This window comes from Coffea arabica, chromosome 8e, assembly GCF_036785885.1.
Source record: "Coffea arabica cultivar ET-39 chromosome 8e, Coffea Arabica ET-39 HiFi, whole genome shotgun sequence".
In the NCBI taxonomy this organism is placed as follows: Eukaryota; Viridiplantae; Streptophyta; class Magnoliopsida; order Gentianales; family Rubiaceae; genus Coffea; species Coffea arabica.
In genome coordinates, this window is record NC_092324.1 from 5,374,130 (window position 1) to 5,391,540 (window position 17,411).

Here is a 17,411-nt window from a genome sequence, read left to right on the forward strand (position 1 = left end):
AAACGCCCCTTTAATCACTTTCCTCAAATCAATTTGTGACTTGGGCAAATCATAAACATAAAACCTTTCAATGGTAGTTCAATTTTTACTGTTGATCCAAGGCCATCTTCCTTACTTCAACCAAATCAGAAACACAAAAAATTTTTCATTTATCAACATATGGTGGCACACACAAAATGTAGTCAAAATCGCACTGGATTTCAGGATGACCAATTTATGCTTATTTCACATCGATTGTCAAAATCTTTCGAGACAAAAACAACCAAACGTGACTTTCTGGTCCTCTATAAAATCAAAAGTCATAGTACATATAACATGCATGCACCGTCCTCTAACCTAATAAGGGCCAAAACTGACAACATCATTAGTTGCAGAAATTTTAAAGAGCACAGGTAGATCTAAGAATAAGATTGATCGTGAAATAAATCTGAGGACAAAGTTTCCAATTTCCAAGTCCAACTAAAATAGGTTTAATTTCTTCTGACTTAACAATTGTTGGAAAAAAGGTCCAACTAAAATGAATGAAGATGGTCTTTTAACGTTGTTGAACGAACCCTTTTGATTGGAAACCCGCCGCCGTGACGGGTGGGGAAACAAGAGTGATTTCATGGGAGTTATTTGCCAAGGTCATTCAAAGGACCACGATATCGTTATTTGTCCATTAAAATCAATGGAATGCCATAGTACAAAAGTCAATTTTGACAATTTGCTTTTGTATAGCATAGATACACATGATAGACATTTTCTTGCTTCATTAGTACTGATAACTTGCTAATGGCTCACGAGATCTTGGTTTAGTGATTAAGATTGAGCCATTGAAGAATTAATAATCCTATGTTTAAATTCTTCTTTTTTCACCTCACTTCTTAAATCTCACCCTTTCTCTGCTAAATTTTATTCAAAAAAAAAAAAGAAAAACTTGTTAATGTAAAGAAATGCATAAGATGTAAATTTAAGATCAAAGGGTATAAATTCAGCCCGTTATCAATATGTATTTACTAGTAATTTATATCTCAAAGATTTTAGAATACATCTGCATAATCCAATAGTTTGGATCTCAAAAATTGTGTTGGTACAGAGTTTCATTTTTTTTTTAAAAAAAAGTTGGTAAGTAGTTGCACAATCAAAATTGAACACTTTAAGTTTGAGAGCAGATGAATAAACAATAATGTTTCTGTGCTTTCGTTGACGGTCTGAGCTTAGTTTGGATCATTTTCTTCAGTTCTAAGAGAAAGCAACAAATGCGTTTCAACAACAGTTCCTTTATGTTAAGGTTACCTCAACCTATCCTCTCAAGCTACGCCATATCATATGGTCATGCATCTTGATTTCTTTCTTCGTTCTTTAATATATCGAATAATTTCAGGATAATTCACCAAAATAATTTGGATTAACGTTAGTTGTATGAAAATAATTGTCATTAACATAATTACCACTTTACTAGAAAAACTGAAAAGGTGATTGCACATGAAAATTAGTACATAGATGAACAATCATAAGCTTCTATTTTTAATCTGTTACACAATAATGATAAGCAATAAGCACTAGTTTTATGCACACAATTTATCATATAAATGCACGCTCACATTTCTTGCCTATATATGTAGACACTTTTTAAGTTAACCTTTTGTTTATTGTTGTCTAGAACACTTACATTTGGTTCAAGACACCTCTCCCAAAACCAACCATGAGTATCAATTAAACATACCCACTACGTTTATACACATGAAAATTAAATGTTAATAGACTCTTACCATTTTAAAAGATATAACATAAATGCAGAGAATATATATATATATATACTATATACATATGTATACATACATATATACATACATACATGCATGCATACATATATACACAAAAAGAAAAAGTGTTTTATTTATATAAAAAATGAATAAGATCAAGAACAATTCTGTACTACAACCTATATATAGATGTCACAACCTTAATTGTTCAAGCCTCCAAGAGAGAGAGAGAGAGAGAGAGAGAGAGAGAGAGAGAGATGGGTTCCACAATAGAGAATGTGAAAAACAAGGTGCTGATTATAGGGGGAACAGGGTACTTGGGGAAGAGGCTGGTGAAGGCAAGCTTAGAACAAGGTCATGAAACCTATGTTCTTCATCGTCCAGAGATAGGTGTTGATATTGAGAAAGTGCAGATGCTTTTGTCTTTTAAGGCACGAGGAGCTCACCTAGTCCCTGGTTCCTTTAGCCATTATCAAAGCCTAGTTGATGCTGTGAAATTGGTGGACGTTGTTATATGTGCAATTTCTGGGGTTCACATTCGATCCCACCATATTTTGCTTCAGCTCGACCTTGTCAAGGCCATCAAAGAGGCTGGAAATATCAAGGTAATTAGTACTAGTCCTACCCATGAAGCCTATTACTATTACTAATTCTTTTTTTTTTTTTGAATTACTATGACAAAAGTCCAATAGTCTAAGGCTCTTATTTCTTAGTCTTAAAACCATAACGAATAATCATTCCCTTTAAATCCTTCTCATTCTAATGGAAATTTTTTCTTGAAAAAATAAAGACGAAGGAAATGACTCACACAACTATGCAAAATTTAGGTGAATTTTCCATTTTAACTACTCGTGCGAATTATTGATTGTTTGAGTCCCTGTTATTATGCCATTTTAATGGTTTCTTCAAGTTTTAGAAGAGGAAGGATAGCAAAAAAGTCCAACGAGTACTTGTGAGGCTGAAAATAGAGAATTCTCCGTCCAAGAGGAAATAGAAGGACTATTAAGCATAACTGACTAGGATTTGTCTTTTTGTAGTTCATTTGGCTTGTAACATATGCAGTGGTGGAGCCAAGAATTTTGAGTAGGAGGGGAGGCAAAACTATAGGTGTAGAAAAATTTTTGTGTGTAATTTGAAAATATTAAATATTATGTCAAGTTTTCTGTTTCTTGAATTAATGCCTCAGTCTTGCTATTTAATTGCAATTTGAACTAAAATATGTTTTAAAAAATAGTTCTATAACAATAGATTGTTTATGATCACAATGATCTTAATAAAACAGTAGAGAAATCGAGTCCTCGAAACACAATTTATAAGAATATTTGAGTTACTGTAACAAATTTATACAACTACTCACATCTCTAACTTTTAACGTACATTTTAGTTTAAAATTGTAAGTTCTAGTTCAAAGTACACAACCGCAATAGCTAATAAGCACCAAATGTTCATTATTACATGTTCATAAAGAGAAGTTTTTGGGAAACAATCTATATGACCTTAAAAAGATAATATGTGATACTAAAATAATAAGAATTTAAATTTTATAGATCGACTAATTAGATAGCAGACCAAAATTTTTTGAAGGAAGTTAAGATTTTTTTTCAAGGACAAAGCTAGGTTGTTTTCTGATTGGTTGTTTTTGTTGTGTGTTTGGGGGGGGGGGGGGGGGGTGGTGGGGGTGGAGATTGGTCTTTCTGGGGTTAAATGATTTTGCCACAACTTGGGGTGGGGCTGCCCCTGCTGGCCCCCTTGTTGCTCCTCCCTCAATACATAAACATATATAGCCTTGACATGTGAAATGCAACACAGAGATTTTTGCCATCTGAGTTTGGTACTGATCCCGCAAGAATGGGCGATGCTATGGAGCCAGGAAGGGTCACGTTTGATGATAAAATGGTGGTAAGAAAAGCTATTGAAGAAGCTGGGATTCCTTTCACGTATGTTTCGGCCAATTGCTTTGCAGGATACTTTATTGGAGGTCTTTGCCAACCTGGTAAAATTCTGCCATCAAAGGATTCTGTACTCCTCCTTGGAGATGGAAACCAAAAAGGTACTCAACTCGTACTATATGTAGAACATCATGAATCAATTTTCCCACAATTGGACTTGTGTCTGAACTCTAAAATTAAAGTAGATACGTTGGAGAAGTTGTGGAATTTTGACGTAGGTAGTACACATTGAAGGTTAATCTATGCTAGCTAGAAGAGCCAAAATGTTGACTAGGTTTTGCTTTAGTTCCAAGTTTGAACTAAAACTTAGACAGCAGTCTCAAAAATTTGCAGCGTAAGTTTCTCATAATCTTGTTAACTAAGAGCTATATTCGACCCTTTCAAATGGTATAGAGGCCATTTGACAGAAAATCTGAAGTAACAAGGACTCCTTACCATTCGAAAATTTTACATGGTAAAATTATGGCATACCTTGCTTATTACTGCTTGAATGAAGAACATTGTATATGTATGTTAATGTGGTAAAATTTAAAATGAATTATCCTAAAATGTCAAGCTAAAGATTAATCATTAATTAAAAGCCAAATTTATAGATTTATTTATTTATTTTTAAGTAAAACTGCTAGTTGAAAGAATTATGTGAAAGTTCAGAGTTTGGGGCCAAGGCAAATGCAAGTAAATTATTTATTAGGTATTTGCTGCAATTACTTTTTCTAGGTTTATGGACTTCTCTTGCAAGTTTCATTTTAAGTTCATGATTTTCCTGTGTTACTTTTGATTCTTGCCGTAGGGTGCAATTATGCCAGTCTCTCTTTTCTATTTCCTCTTCTACCATTTCTATTATTGATGTCTTTGTTCCCTTCTAATTGTTTGCTGGTTTCTCTATTCTGGTACCACTGTCTTTTTCTTGCAGCAATTTATGTTGATGAAGACGACATAGCCACCTACACAATCAAAACCATAGATGATCCAAGGACACTGAACAAAACACTTTACCTAAGGCCACCTCAAAACATACTTTCACAAAGAGAGGTGGTTCAATTATGGGAAAAGCTAATAGGGAAAGAACTGAAAAAGTCATCCATAGGCAAGGAAGAATTTTTGGCTTCCATCAAAGGTACTTAAAATGATTTATTGTCATAATCACGGAAAATTTATCATTTTAATTTTAATTGCATTACAATTAAGCTCAATAATCTGTTTTAATAAACAAATCAGAGTCTATGCTTAACCCCCTACCATTTCTAGGTGATTTTTTTTTATTTTCATTAAAAAAAAAAGCTCAGTAATTTGTTTATTACAGTTTTCTATTTACTTTTTTTCTATCCCTAAAGTTCAGCTTTTATATCTCCTTTTGTCTATAATCTTGTCAACACAACTTGAAATTATAATTGAAAATTTTCCAACAATTCGGAGTTTAACATAAATGAAAAATGTCGTGAAACTTAGGATCAAATTAATGGAATTTGACGAGAATGATAATTATTGTAGATCTGTAATCACAACAAGTCTCCAAAAAAGTTAAAGTACTTATATAATATAACATGGAAAATGTAACGGATTGAAAATAATAGTTGCAAGCATGTGGCAATCTTATTTCTCTTGATTAAAATTTAGAAGATATTAAGGGCCACCAAATTTCCTTGTTTCAATTTCGTGCATTAATCATTGAACTACTATCGCGATTTGTTATAATAGTTTCAAGTTTTCTATAGATTATTATGGAACTCCATTGTGATTTCTAGCAGTTTTGCCATTTTTTTCAGTAGATTCACACTTCGCATGGCTCATTCAAGTTATTAATTACCATTGGACTTCCTTCTTCTTGTTTACATTTTCCTCTGGAGCAGGACTTGATTATGCGGAGCAAGTTGGATTAACTCATTATTATCACGTCTGCTATGAAGGATGTCTTACAAATTTTGAGATAGGAGATGAAGGGGAAGAGGCATCCAAATTGTATCCTGAAGTAAAGTACACCACAATTGAGGACTACCTCAAGCAATATGTGTGATTGAAGCAATAATTATAGGGTTCCAACAAAATTTTACGTAATTTAAGGGTGGATGATAATGTTTAAAATTTATTGTGGGTCAACCTCTCTAATTTATGTGCTTACCCTCTACCTTTATGGCTAATTAAAGTTTGGTCCCAAATGTTTGGGGACTCGTCCCTAAAATTTCTACTAAAATAATTGTCATTTTGTAAAGTTCTCAATTTCGATCAAAGTTGGACAATTGATGTATTTTCCCGAAATACAAGCTAAATAAGTCGCGTGCAAGCCGTGTGGCTATTAGCACAAAGACTAATATCTGCCTCTGATTTGGTCCGGTCCTTTGTTAATTTTTTTACCCTTTGTTAATTTAAGTGATATAATAATTTGGATTAATTTTATATACACTGTCAATGTATACACTAACAAAAATAAATGCATGTTACTTAATTCGAATTTGAATTTAAACCTTAACTTTGTACATGTGACATGCATCTATACCTACTAATTTATATACTATCAATGTACACAAACAAGTCTGTGTATACACTAGCGTAAATAGATGCATGTCACTTAATTCGAATTTGAATTTAAACCTTAACTTTGTATACGTGACATGCATCTATACCTACTAATTTATATACCATCAGCATATACAAACAAAGATTTCGTTGCTTGATTATAATATATACAACACACCATTCTGCTTGTTTTTAGTTTAAGTACATCATTAAGAAGCACAGAAATTAAAAAATGAGAAGGAGATACAAACTAAACACGTCTTGTGTCTAGAGATCAACCCAAAGCATGCGTTGACAAAATATTAGTAATGTTTGTCCAATTGAATTTTTTTTAAAATAAGATTATAACGAGATATTCTTTATGTAATGGACATGGGGCAATATTTTAAAATTGATAAATAGATAAGTGTCCATGTCCATTCAACCCCTAGCATGATATATCAATACCTTGATTTCCCTTAAAGGTTGATTGATACATCATACATTCATATACTTCTTGAAATTCGTTAATTCATTTATGCAACTTCTAAATTCATACACTTTTATTAATAAAGATACATGTAGCTATGGCGTTGTCTCGCCTATAAAGGATTTAGAAACCTCATTGTACTTTTACCAATAAATAAATAAAAGAAAGAGTAAATTGCAAACATAGTCGCTAAATTAGTGATAATCCTCGTTTTAATCACTAAATTTTTTATTTAGCTAAAATGGTTACCCAACTACTAGAATATCGTATTTTTTGTCACGCAACTAATAAAAACATAATTTTTTGTCACTCAACTAATGAAGGCGTACACCTTTTTGTTCAAAAAATATATGTTTCGATAAGTTGAGTGACTAGTTTAGCTAAAGAAAAAGTTCAACAAGCAACATTAAAAATTATAAAGAGATTAATAATCAATAACATCGTTTATTCTAAAAGAAATATTATCTCTACTCCACTCTCTCTTTGCTTTATAGTTTTATTAGTATTGAATTTAAAATACAAATCACTGCCACTATAGATATATTATTACATTCACAACAAAAACAAATTTAATGGGAAACCTCTTGGTAATAACTTTTGCAAGAAAAAAACAGGGAAAAATAAACAAAAGAATAAATTCACTTTGGGCTTAGACGCTGGCTGCCTTGTGGCTGGTTTCCAATTTCAAAATGCCGTTATCCACTTCCCCAACGGCTCCTGCTCTTCCATTCTCATCTCCTTCTCATTCAAAACCAAAGGTTATGATTGCCAATTCTAATTGGGCCACCGATAACAGTTGATCAGTTATTCCAAAATTAATAAATAATTAATAAACGACTATAATTATTATCCTCCAAAACTCCATTCAAGCCAAAATGATTCTTGATGCAAAATTTCACTTTCTACTTTTTAAACAGCGCATTAGTAATGCTTAGAATTATTATTTTTATTTCAATTAGTGTACCCTTTTGGTTGTTTGTATGATTTCTTGAAAATAATTGCAGGGTTCTTCTCAGAGATGGTTTTCGATAAAGAAAGAAGTGACTGTCTGCAGTGGAAGAATTAATTTTAACAGGAAATCAAGAAATGGTGATTTTGCAATAAATTCAGCATCTAGAGACAGCAGTCCATCGGTTGGATTTGATGTACAATTTCCCAAGGATTATGCTGAACTTCTTCAACAAGTGAGTTTCTGATAGTCTTTTCCCTATTTGGAGTACTAGGATTTTTTGAATTTAGATGCTTTCTTTAGTTCTTTTCATTCTTTGTGAATATGATTTCAGTTTTTATTTTGAACTTCGAAATGTGAAGAAAAAAGAAAATGGGAAATGGGTTCTTTGGTAATTTAGTTGTTGATCAAGAGAAGAAAATTAAGCATTTAGTTTTTGAATTGTAATTTAAGTGTTATTGCAAGAACAATCAAAGTCAATTTGTTCTGTTCTCTCTGGATATTGCCTTCAGTTTCTTGTTTGGTCTCAGAAATATAAACGAATAAATGTTTTTTGATAAATAAAGCGTGAAGGGGAGAAGAAAACCAGAGAAATTAATGAACGGCACTATTGCTTGTGTTCTAAATGTTCAATTCGTGGTGGTCCGTAATTATGTACAATTCATGTTTTAGATCAGCTTAGTTTCCCATTATTCCTTCAAGTCATGATCCAAGAAAAGGATTTTTTTTTTTTTTAAGGTGCAAAGATTTAGCAAAGTCTTGTTGATGAGAAGTGAATTGAGCTTGGAATCTTAGTAAGCTATGACCATACTCATTGAATGGTTAGATGAGTTCCTCTAACTCTTCATCCGGTAGTAGATGTTTGTAGTTTTTTATGCAAATGAAACTTTAAAGAAGTAGTTCCTTCCTCGTGGTACAGTATGATTTAGAGGTTACAAGGATGAGATCATTATTGATGAAGCCAAACTCTTTGTGGCTGGTACTGTGACTGAAAAAATTTTCATGCATTGCGATATTTTACTTGTTTGTGCATCTTTGTTAGGGCTCTGATCTTAACTACCATTTATCCTTGTAAAGGTACTTTACCACTAAGACATCTATCTGTTTCTCACAAGAATACTTGATACAAAGGCTCAAAATCAATAGATAAGTGAAAAATGAAAGCTCAACTTGAGTTATGTATGACCAAGGCACCATAATAGACTGAAACTATGGATTGTTCTTGTTGTTCTACCTTCCCGAAACTGACGACTGTCACATTTTGTCACAGCTGTTTATTGGATGCATAATTTGAAATGCAAGTCTTCCCTTGAGTTTTCAATCACACCTATCTTTATTTAGTCAGGAACCAAATGTAATTATTGCTGTTTAAGTCTTTATGCCATTTACACACCCCATGGGGATGGTTCAGAAGGTTCTTGGCCAACATTTAATCCACATATCTTGATATTGAACTAGATTCTTTTTTTCTAAGGGATATACATGCATTTTTTCGTGAAGAATTTACAAGTGGATGCTACATAATCTTAATTACAGTGGGAAGAGGAGGTTATTTGGTAAAAAGAACAATTATAATAAACACATTAACAATCTGTACATTTCTTATTCAAGTTGAGTTAAACTTGGCATGGTGGGTGTCGGTGGCTGGAGCCCCTTTTTGCTTACTTTAGAAAAAATTTAACAATCTCAACCTTCATTTTAGTTTCTCTTTGTAGATCATATTGTTTTCCTGCAGTCATGATGATATATGCACATCTAATCTGTAAAACTACATTCTCTTGATTTCAAGGAATAAGGCAATCAGAATTCTTGTTAAGGCTTCTAAAAGTTTTTATTTGCATACTATTTCATTTTTCTGATTGGACAAATATAAACTTGTGAAAGTAGTATTACGGTAAATTTATCAGAAAGGTATTCTCTGCATTTCTGATATACTTTTTAGCAGGTATTTACATTTACTTTCCTAGTTAAGGCAGCTTAATATGGAACATAAAGTTCAACTAGACCCTTGCTCATCTTTGCTAGAGATACTATGAATTGCTCTCTGGAATGCTCTACCTAGTTAGTTTCCTTTGTTGATGCAGGCTTCTGATTGCCATTTCTAACTGAGTACGTCCAAAAGCTTTTCAGGCTTGTCTTAATGCATAATAAATCCACTGTTTCCACTAAGCAGTTGTTTGTATGATTAGGTTCCTCTTTAGTATGATTAAATATGGCATAAATTAGGTTTCAATAGGGGAAATAGGTGGACTATACTTCCCATATCAAATCCTGAATTTGGTCATTTGACATCACTATGTTTGAATAAAGTTTAGCCACGACCATTAAATTGACTGGAAACTGTTTCCATTCTGCAGTTGATTTAATCCAACTCAAATAGTTTTCTTTTTTTAGTGGCTTTACAGGAGGGATATGTCTTCTTACATTCTTTTCTTTTCATCATTTTTCGATCTTTTATCACCATTCTGCAGTTTAATCCAAGGGCCTTTATAAATGACAGGCTAAAGAGGCAACTGAATTAGCTGTGAAGGACAACAGGCAGCTCATGGTGAGTTGCTATATAAATTTTTTCGTAATGATAATGGGCATGAAGGAACCTCTACAGTTTGCATAGTTTGTGAGCAACAAGTTTCTGACACAGGAAATTGAATTTCCTACTGCTGGATTGGGATCTGTGCCAGGTTATACCATCCTTTGCTGTTTACTTAATTTTCATCTATGAAACCACTTATTATCATTTTCTGTCAATTGCTACATCCCATGTTATTACATGTTCCATAAAATTCATAACAATTGTCAAAATCATGTCTGTATCAGGTGATGGTGAAGGGGGTATAGAAATGACCGAAAGTATGGAACTAATCCGTGAGTTCTGTGACCTCTTCATAACTCCTGAGAAAGCCACAAGAACCAGAATAGTATGGTTTGAACTTTAACAAATATTTGCGCAATTTCAGTTTCAAAGTAGTTAATGACACTCATATTTCCTATATGTATACTTAGATTTCATAGAGCAAATTTTTAAGTTATTTTGTATTTTGTGTATCAAATTGAAATGAAAAAAATAATTGTTATTGACCTGATGGATCTTCACGTTTCTTTAGAGGTGCAGTTGTACTTGCAATTTGTCGTATAGTAATTGGAGTATGGAATCAGCTCCATGGAGACAAATTGATTAGAAGGTGGTTAAGATGGTTTTGGACATTGGTTAATGCGTTTCTTGGAAACGTGTTGGGCTGCAGTTAGAGGAAGACTGAAAATCAAAAAAATCAAAGTGATAGGGAAGACTAAGCAGCAAATAAACCAAAATTAGCTCTGAAATGGGTTTGAATGAAGAAACAGTTACGTAATTAACTTCCTGTTTTAGGGAACATGGCCTTTTGGAGCATCTCCTTTATGATCAACTTTTGAAATATCATTTTAGCCAGCAGATATTATGCCAAACTTGTTTTGAATTCACTTAAAGATGGAATGCTGTATTTTTCTTGAATAAGCCATCTTCTTGTTTATTTAATTTTGTGTCTGGTTTCTCAACTTTGTCTTACATTCTTATACTAAACAGTTCTTCCCAGAGGCTAAGGAAGTTCAATTTGCAAGAAATTCAGTTTTTGGGGGAGTCTCATTTAAGTTGGATTATCTGACAAAGCCGTCATTTTTTGAGGACTTTGGTTTTGTTGAAAAAGTTAAGATGGCTGACCGAGTTAAGCCAGAAGATGAGGTTTTCTTAGTTGCTTATCCATACTTTAATGTCAGTGGTAAGAAGACTTATGTTTCATTTTATTTTCATGGCTTAAAGTTTACTCTTTTCGATTTTTTTCCCACTTGACGTAATTTCAACTGTATGCCCTTTATCTTGTGAAATACAGAAATGCTTGTGGTCGAAGAACTGTACGAAGAGGCCGTAGTAAGCACCTCTCGGAAACTGATCATATTTAATGGAGAACTTGACCGGATAAGATCAGGATGTATCCTTGTTTATTCATGTTTAGTTAACTAGTAGTGTAGGATGTTAGTTCTTGTACGATTTTGTGTTCTATACTTCATGATAGACAGTTACAATTCATAGACTGCTGATATTTATGATGCTAAAGCAGAAAGTTCTGAAAATCTTAAAACATTTTATTGTATCTTCAAAACAAATAACCTTTATTCTGATTCAAATTATTAGAAAATTTTGGAGAATTAGGAGCTTCTGCTAGTAGGTTGTTGATTTCAAATAGTTCGACAGCATCTCACTGGCTTCACTCATAGAGAATTTCTCCTTGAACAAGAAAAGATTATCCACCGTTCTTCTATCCAAAGCTGGCTGCACTTAACAAGACTCTTTTGCCCAAAATGGAGACTGTATACTACATTCACAATTTTAAAGGACACAAAGGGGGAGTCCTATTCAGGTTCTGATATTTTCTGTATTCTTTTCTCAACTTTTACAAGATAAGTTTTCGAGTTAAAATATCAGGGATGCAGATTTGGAAGATTATTGCTTCTGTCGAAAAAAAAATTAAATGAAGTTACAAGCTGTCCCTCTATTTCGCTCTCTATAAACTACTTTGATCAACCACAGGTGCTACCCTGGCCCATGGAAAGTGCTTAGGAGAACAAGAAAGGGATATATTTGCTTGCATCAGCAGGATTTGATGCCATCCCTCAAGGAAGTGGCATTAGACATCCTTCCATCAGCTTAATATCTCCTTGTTAAACCATTAGGTAAGGTTTTTGCTACTAATTTGTTTCTCTACTTAATCAGAAATTAAATCACTAATACCCCCATCTGGATATTTCCTGTTTTGCTTTTCTTTACTGGTTTTATGCGATTATCAATGTTGCAAATCTGGACTTCCAGAAAGATTATTCTAGTATCCTTTATTGTCAATTAAGAGTTGAGATAGCTATGGCCTTTCCCAGCTAATATTCTGCTGTATTCATTTCCTTGGGAGAAAAGAAGAGTTAAAGCTCTACCTACTTCTGATGCATATAGCATCTTGTCTCTGGAATATAAGACGTAAAATATTTTACTAGCTACACCAACGAGTCAATGAGAAGTTCCCTGTAAAAATCTTTGGTTGTTGTTATCAATGTTAGGCTGTAAAAATCTTTCCTTCTTCTTCTTCTCTCTAGGTAGTTCTGGTTTCAGTGAACACAGAGGTGATTCAGAACTAGAGCACCATTTAGCTTTTATGCAAGTTGTCAATTGTCATACAACAGGTACGTTGTTGGTTTTTCATTTTGATAGTTGATTTTCTCTACAAGAAAGACTTTTCTGAATTGATAGTGCTGTTCACTGTTGTCTATTGCTACACCAATGAGTGTATTTTTTTTTTTTTTTTCCTTCTAAGTAGTTACACTGAGAAGGAATTCTTGTGCTCCTTCTAAGTAGTTACACAGAGCACCGATGGAGTAAGCGTGTGTATGATGAAAACTTCAATGTCAGTTCTGTGAATACTGTCATGTACTGTTTCCAGCAATATTTGGCCTGCAGCTTGTTCAGTCTAATCTGTACATAACTTCTTTTTTTTGTTTTGTTTTTTTTGGTTGTCAAAATGCGCTTCCTGCCTATGTGTGTGTGTGCCTCCATTTATCTGATTTACCGTCTAGGAATGGTGTGATTTTTTTTTTTTTTTGGTTACCATCTTGTTATTTAACATTTTGACATTGAGGAGGAGCAAGTGGCTAGGATTGAAAAGCGAATCAAGCTGCTCGATACTCAAATCGAGTTCTGCTCAATTACGAGTTTGTTTGAATTTGATTCACTAACTAATCAAATCAAATTGTGACGATATTTTTTATTTTATAAACTTTTGAGTTCAACTCCATTAGCATAAAAGTAAAATTTTACATATAAAATATTCAAATTACTCGATCTCAAACTCAATAAAAGTTTGTTCGAATTTGGTTCGAAAAATAAACAAGTCAAATTTAAACAAAATAATCAACCAAACTTAAATAGAAGAATATTTGGTTTGTTTATATTCGTTTACACTCTTACTAGTGGCAAGATTCAATTAGTATCCTATTCATGAATATGCAATTTATTTTGGCCCCATGATGGCCTACACATCTTAATATCTTATCTCCAAGTTTGATATTCTTCATTGTTCACATCCTCTGAGGCATCATTCACCATTCTTTACAAATTCCTTTCTGCATTCAGTGCTAAAGCTCTCACGACTCTCAAATATCAGAACCAATCTAAACGCATGACAACAACTAAAGAGATTTTTATTGTTACATTTTCTGGTTGTGGTCACCTTTTCCCTTGCATAGAACCATACAAACACCTCTCCTCTAGAAACTTCAAGGCCACCCTTGTACTCCCTTCCAACCTCTCCTCCTCCGCTCCCTCCCCCTTCAACCACCACCCCCTCCTCATCACAGCCGACCCTTCTCTAGACACAACATGGCCCAAGAGCAAGTGGGCCTGGACCTTGAGGCCCACTTGAGTAGTAGGTCCACTGGCCCAGATTCAGCCCATCTAGTGTGAGTCATAATTGACTTTCGAATGGGCTTGATCAAACATATCTTTCGGAAGCATGGTGACCCTGTTGTCAGCCTCTTTACTTTCGGCCCGTGTTCAGCCGCCATGGAGTGGGGTGCGTGGAAGTCCCAGGCTAAAGCAAGTTGCCGGGGTGAAGTGCATACCATCCCTGGCTTACCAAAGGAAATGCCTCTTACATACTGTGATTTCACACGCCATCCTAATGTGCTTCGGGTACTGGCGGTTCACCTAGACCGGGTGATCAACCACCGTGGGTGCCATTAATGGAAGGTTCGATTGCTTTGATGGTCAACACGTGTGATGGTCTGGAGCATCCATTTATCGATTATGTGGCTAATCAAACGGCCATGCCGACATTTACCATGGGGCCACTCCTGCATGCGAAATTTTGGGTGCCACCCTAGGGGTGCAAATGAACCGAGCTGCTCCCGAGCAGCTCGGTCAAAGTTCGACTCAAGCTCGGTCAATACCGAACTTGAGTCGAGTTCGAGCGGTTCATTTATAACACGAGTCGAGTTCGAGTCATCTGTATGAAGGCTCGCGAGCTATGTGGAATTACATAAATACCCCTACTTAACAAGGCATACCATCAAAATTTCCATCAATAATACGGCTAGAATCATTATAGTTTTCATACGTTTTTGGTCTTTGTAATGGTGACTTCTAAAATGGTGTTGTAATGATGTATTGTAATGATGACTTCTAAAATGACTGGGATCACACTTTTTTGGTCTTTGTATTTCTCGGTGAAAATTCTTGCAAAAGACATCAACAAGGCTAGTTCATGTCTTTAAAGTTTATGCTTACTTTCTCCATCACACCAAGACTTTCGGTGAAAGTTCTTGCAAAAGTTTATGCTTACTTTCAACCTGCAATTTTGTTACTTACCAAGCCCAACGGTGTTGAAAAAAAATTACTCTTATTTGTTGTTTGAAATTTAGGCACAAGCACAATATGGCTATGTCTCCTCAAGATATTTCTTCACAACTAGTTAGATCGGCAGTTGATTCTGCTGGAAATAACAATGAGGAGGAGCTAGAATATTCTATTGGAAATGAAGAACTAGGAAGTGAAGAAGAGCGGTTAGAATGTGATACACAAGCCCCGGCTCAAACTTCGAATCAAGAGGTTGGTCAAGGTGATGATCTAGATAATTTTAGAAGGAGATTTTATTACCTATACCTTGAGACTCTTCATGTTTTTAGGTAATCTATATTGGTTGCTGGAGGACTTAATCTCGAGTGATTTCAAACTATTTGTTCCTTGTTTTTGAGTTTGTTTGAGGTGTTGGACCTTTGAATTGAAAAATTGTGAAACAATTATGTATGTGGAGTTGTGGACATTTGTTTCTGATTTCGTGCATGTATTATTGGACAATGAAGAACTTGTTTGTTGTTACTTTTAATTCATGTTTGGAATTGTTAAATTCAAGTTTGCAAGGCATTGAATAGCTTAAAACGTGCTATTGGAGTCAGGTTAAATAAAACTGGTTATGTTTAGTGACAGGAATTTTTTAGCTGAATTCGAGCCATTTCGAGCTTTTGTCGAGTTGAGTAGATCGAGACTTATCGAGTCGAACTCGAGCCAGCTTCTTACTTAGTCGAGTCAAGCTTGAGCTCAATTTTCTCGAACTCGACGAGTTCGAACTCGAGCTCGAGCTTGTGTGTATAGTAGTCGAGCCTGACTCGATAAGTTCAATGTTCGACTCGGCTCGGCTCGTTTGCACCCCTATACCACTAGGGATGGCAACGGGGCGGGGTTGGGGCGGGGGACCCCTCCCCCGTCCCCCGCCCCGTTGCCTATTAGTTCCCCCCGTCCCCCGCCCCGTCCCCCGCCTCCTGCTCCCCCCGCCCCGCCCCGCCTTGCCCCGCTTCCCCCGCGGGTGCCCCCGCGGGGTTAATAAAATTTTATTATATAATTTTATTATAATTAAATTTTAATAAATAATCAAGTACTAAAATATTAACACATCACCAAATTATTATTCATTGTAATTTTACAATTGAAACTCATAAAAACAATCAAACATAAGTTATTTGAATACAATCCAATATGATGAAATAAATATAACTAAAATAGTCAAGTTTTCACTTTTAGTACAAATGCAATCACTAATTCATTATTGTGTTTGTGCTTTTTTTTGAGAAAAAAGTGTTATTCTATTAAGTGTAATTAGAAATTTAGTATAAATGTATTAGTAAATTTAGTATAACTAATTAATAAATTCTATTAGTAGACATGTAGAATTATTCATATAATTGATAATATCAATTATATTACAAAAACTAATATACATTATATAATACATCTAACTAATAATATCATTATCATAAGTTTATAACTAATTAACTTACATATTATATATAATTATATATATATATATATATTTTTTTTTTTTTTTTGCGGGGGCGGGGCGGGGGATGGGGCGGGGGTATACTCCCCCGCCCCCCGCCCCGTTTCTAAGCGGGGGGAAAAAATTCCCCCCCGCCCCAACCCCCGCCCCGAGAGCCCCCCGCGGGCACCCGCCCCCATTGCCATCCCTATATACCACCCAAGTCATTAATTAGTGAAACCCAAATTAGACAGCCCAAGCACCAAAGCAACTATAGTGAAGAGCAAGTAGTGCACTGGTTGGATACAAAATTGAACAAATCTGTCCTATATGTAGCCTTTAACAGTGAAGTGGATCCTACATAAGAGGAATATACCCAGTTAGCATGGGCTTTAGAAAGTTGACCCACTCTTTCATTTGGGCCATTGATCCGGGCCGAGTTCAGGCCACCCAAATGTGGAAGGCAAATTTGGTGATGGGGGCTTGATCAGAAGAGGATGGGCACCCCAACTATTGATATTAAGCCGTCCATCAATAGGTGGATTTTTATCAGATTGTGGTGGAACTCAACACTTGAGCCCGTCTGCATAGGGGTGCCCATATTGGCATATGGCCCATTAGGGGCGATCAAATTTTGAACGCTAAATTAATGGGCATGGTGAAGATTATGAGTGATCAAGAGGTTCACAAAAATGCAGCAATTCTTTGTTCTAAATTTTGTTATGGTTTTCCAAGTAGCTCCAATTTTGCATATGATGCTTTTACGAATTTTATTGAACAAAGTTTAGTTGAAAATTAGTTGAAGCCACTGGCGAATACCTTTATTGTTCAACTGTATGATAAGTCTTTTGCTGATATTTCCTATGTTAAATCATTTTCTTGCAATGAATTTTTTAGTTCTTTCTTGATAAGCATTAAGCAGACGACCACGAGTTTGGCTTGATTAGAATCTGT

At 34.8% G+C, this 17,411-nt stretch overlaps 2 protein-coding genes across 4 annotated transcripts; both read left to right on the forward strand.

Annotated features, from left to right (window-relative positions):
• The first annotated feature begins 1,945 nt into the window (after positions 1–1,945).
• LOC113703279 (bifunctional pinoresinol-lariciresinol reductase) lies at positions 1,946–6,006 on the forward strand. Its single transcript, XM_027224589.2, has 4 exons — positions 1,946–2,353; positions 3,558–3,798; positions 4,611–4,814; positions 5,548–6,006. The coding sequence occupies exons 1-4, from the start codon at positions 2,006–2,008 to the stop codon at positions 5,709–5,711; spliced, it is 957 nt and encodes a 318-aa protein (XP_027080390.1). The 5' UTR covers positions 1,946–2,005; the 3' UTR covers positions 5,712–6,006.
• Positions 6,007–7,293: 1,287 nt separating this feature from the next.
• Positions 7,294–15,530, forward strand: LOC113703300 (protein LPA3-like). Of its 3 annotated transcripts, none has more exons than XR_003451399.2 (11): positions 7,294–7,438; positions 7,685–7,864; positions 10,130–10,177; positions 10,271–10,310; positions 10,447–10,547; positions 11,192–11,384; positions 11,496–11,594; positions 11,906–12,023; positions 12,194–12,336; positions 12,748–12,834; positions 15,067–15,530. XR_003451399.2 is itself a non-coding variant. In XM_027224617.2 (10 exons), exons 1-9 carry the CDS (start codon positions 7,370–7,372, stop codon positions 12,312–12,314), a joined length of 969 nt encoding a protein of 322 aa, XP_027080418.1. In that variant the 5' UTR covers positions 7,294–7,369; the 3' UTR covers positions 12,315–12,336; positions 12,748–13,122. The 3 variants fall into 3 exon arrangements, 1 of the variants encoding a protein (XP_027080418.1); XR_003451398.2 differs by lacking the exon at positions 15,067–15,530 and adding an exon at positions 12,969–13,122; XM_027224617.2 differs by lacking the exon at positions 15,067–15,530 and having other exon boundaries at positions 12,748–13,122.
• Positions 15,531–17,411: the final 1,881 nt, after the last annotated feature.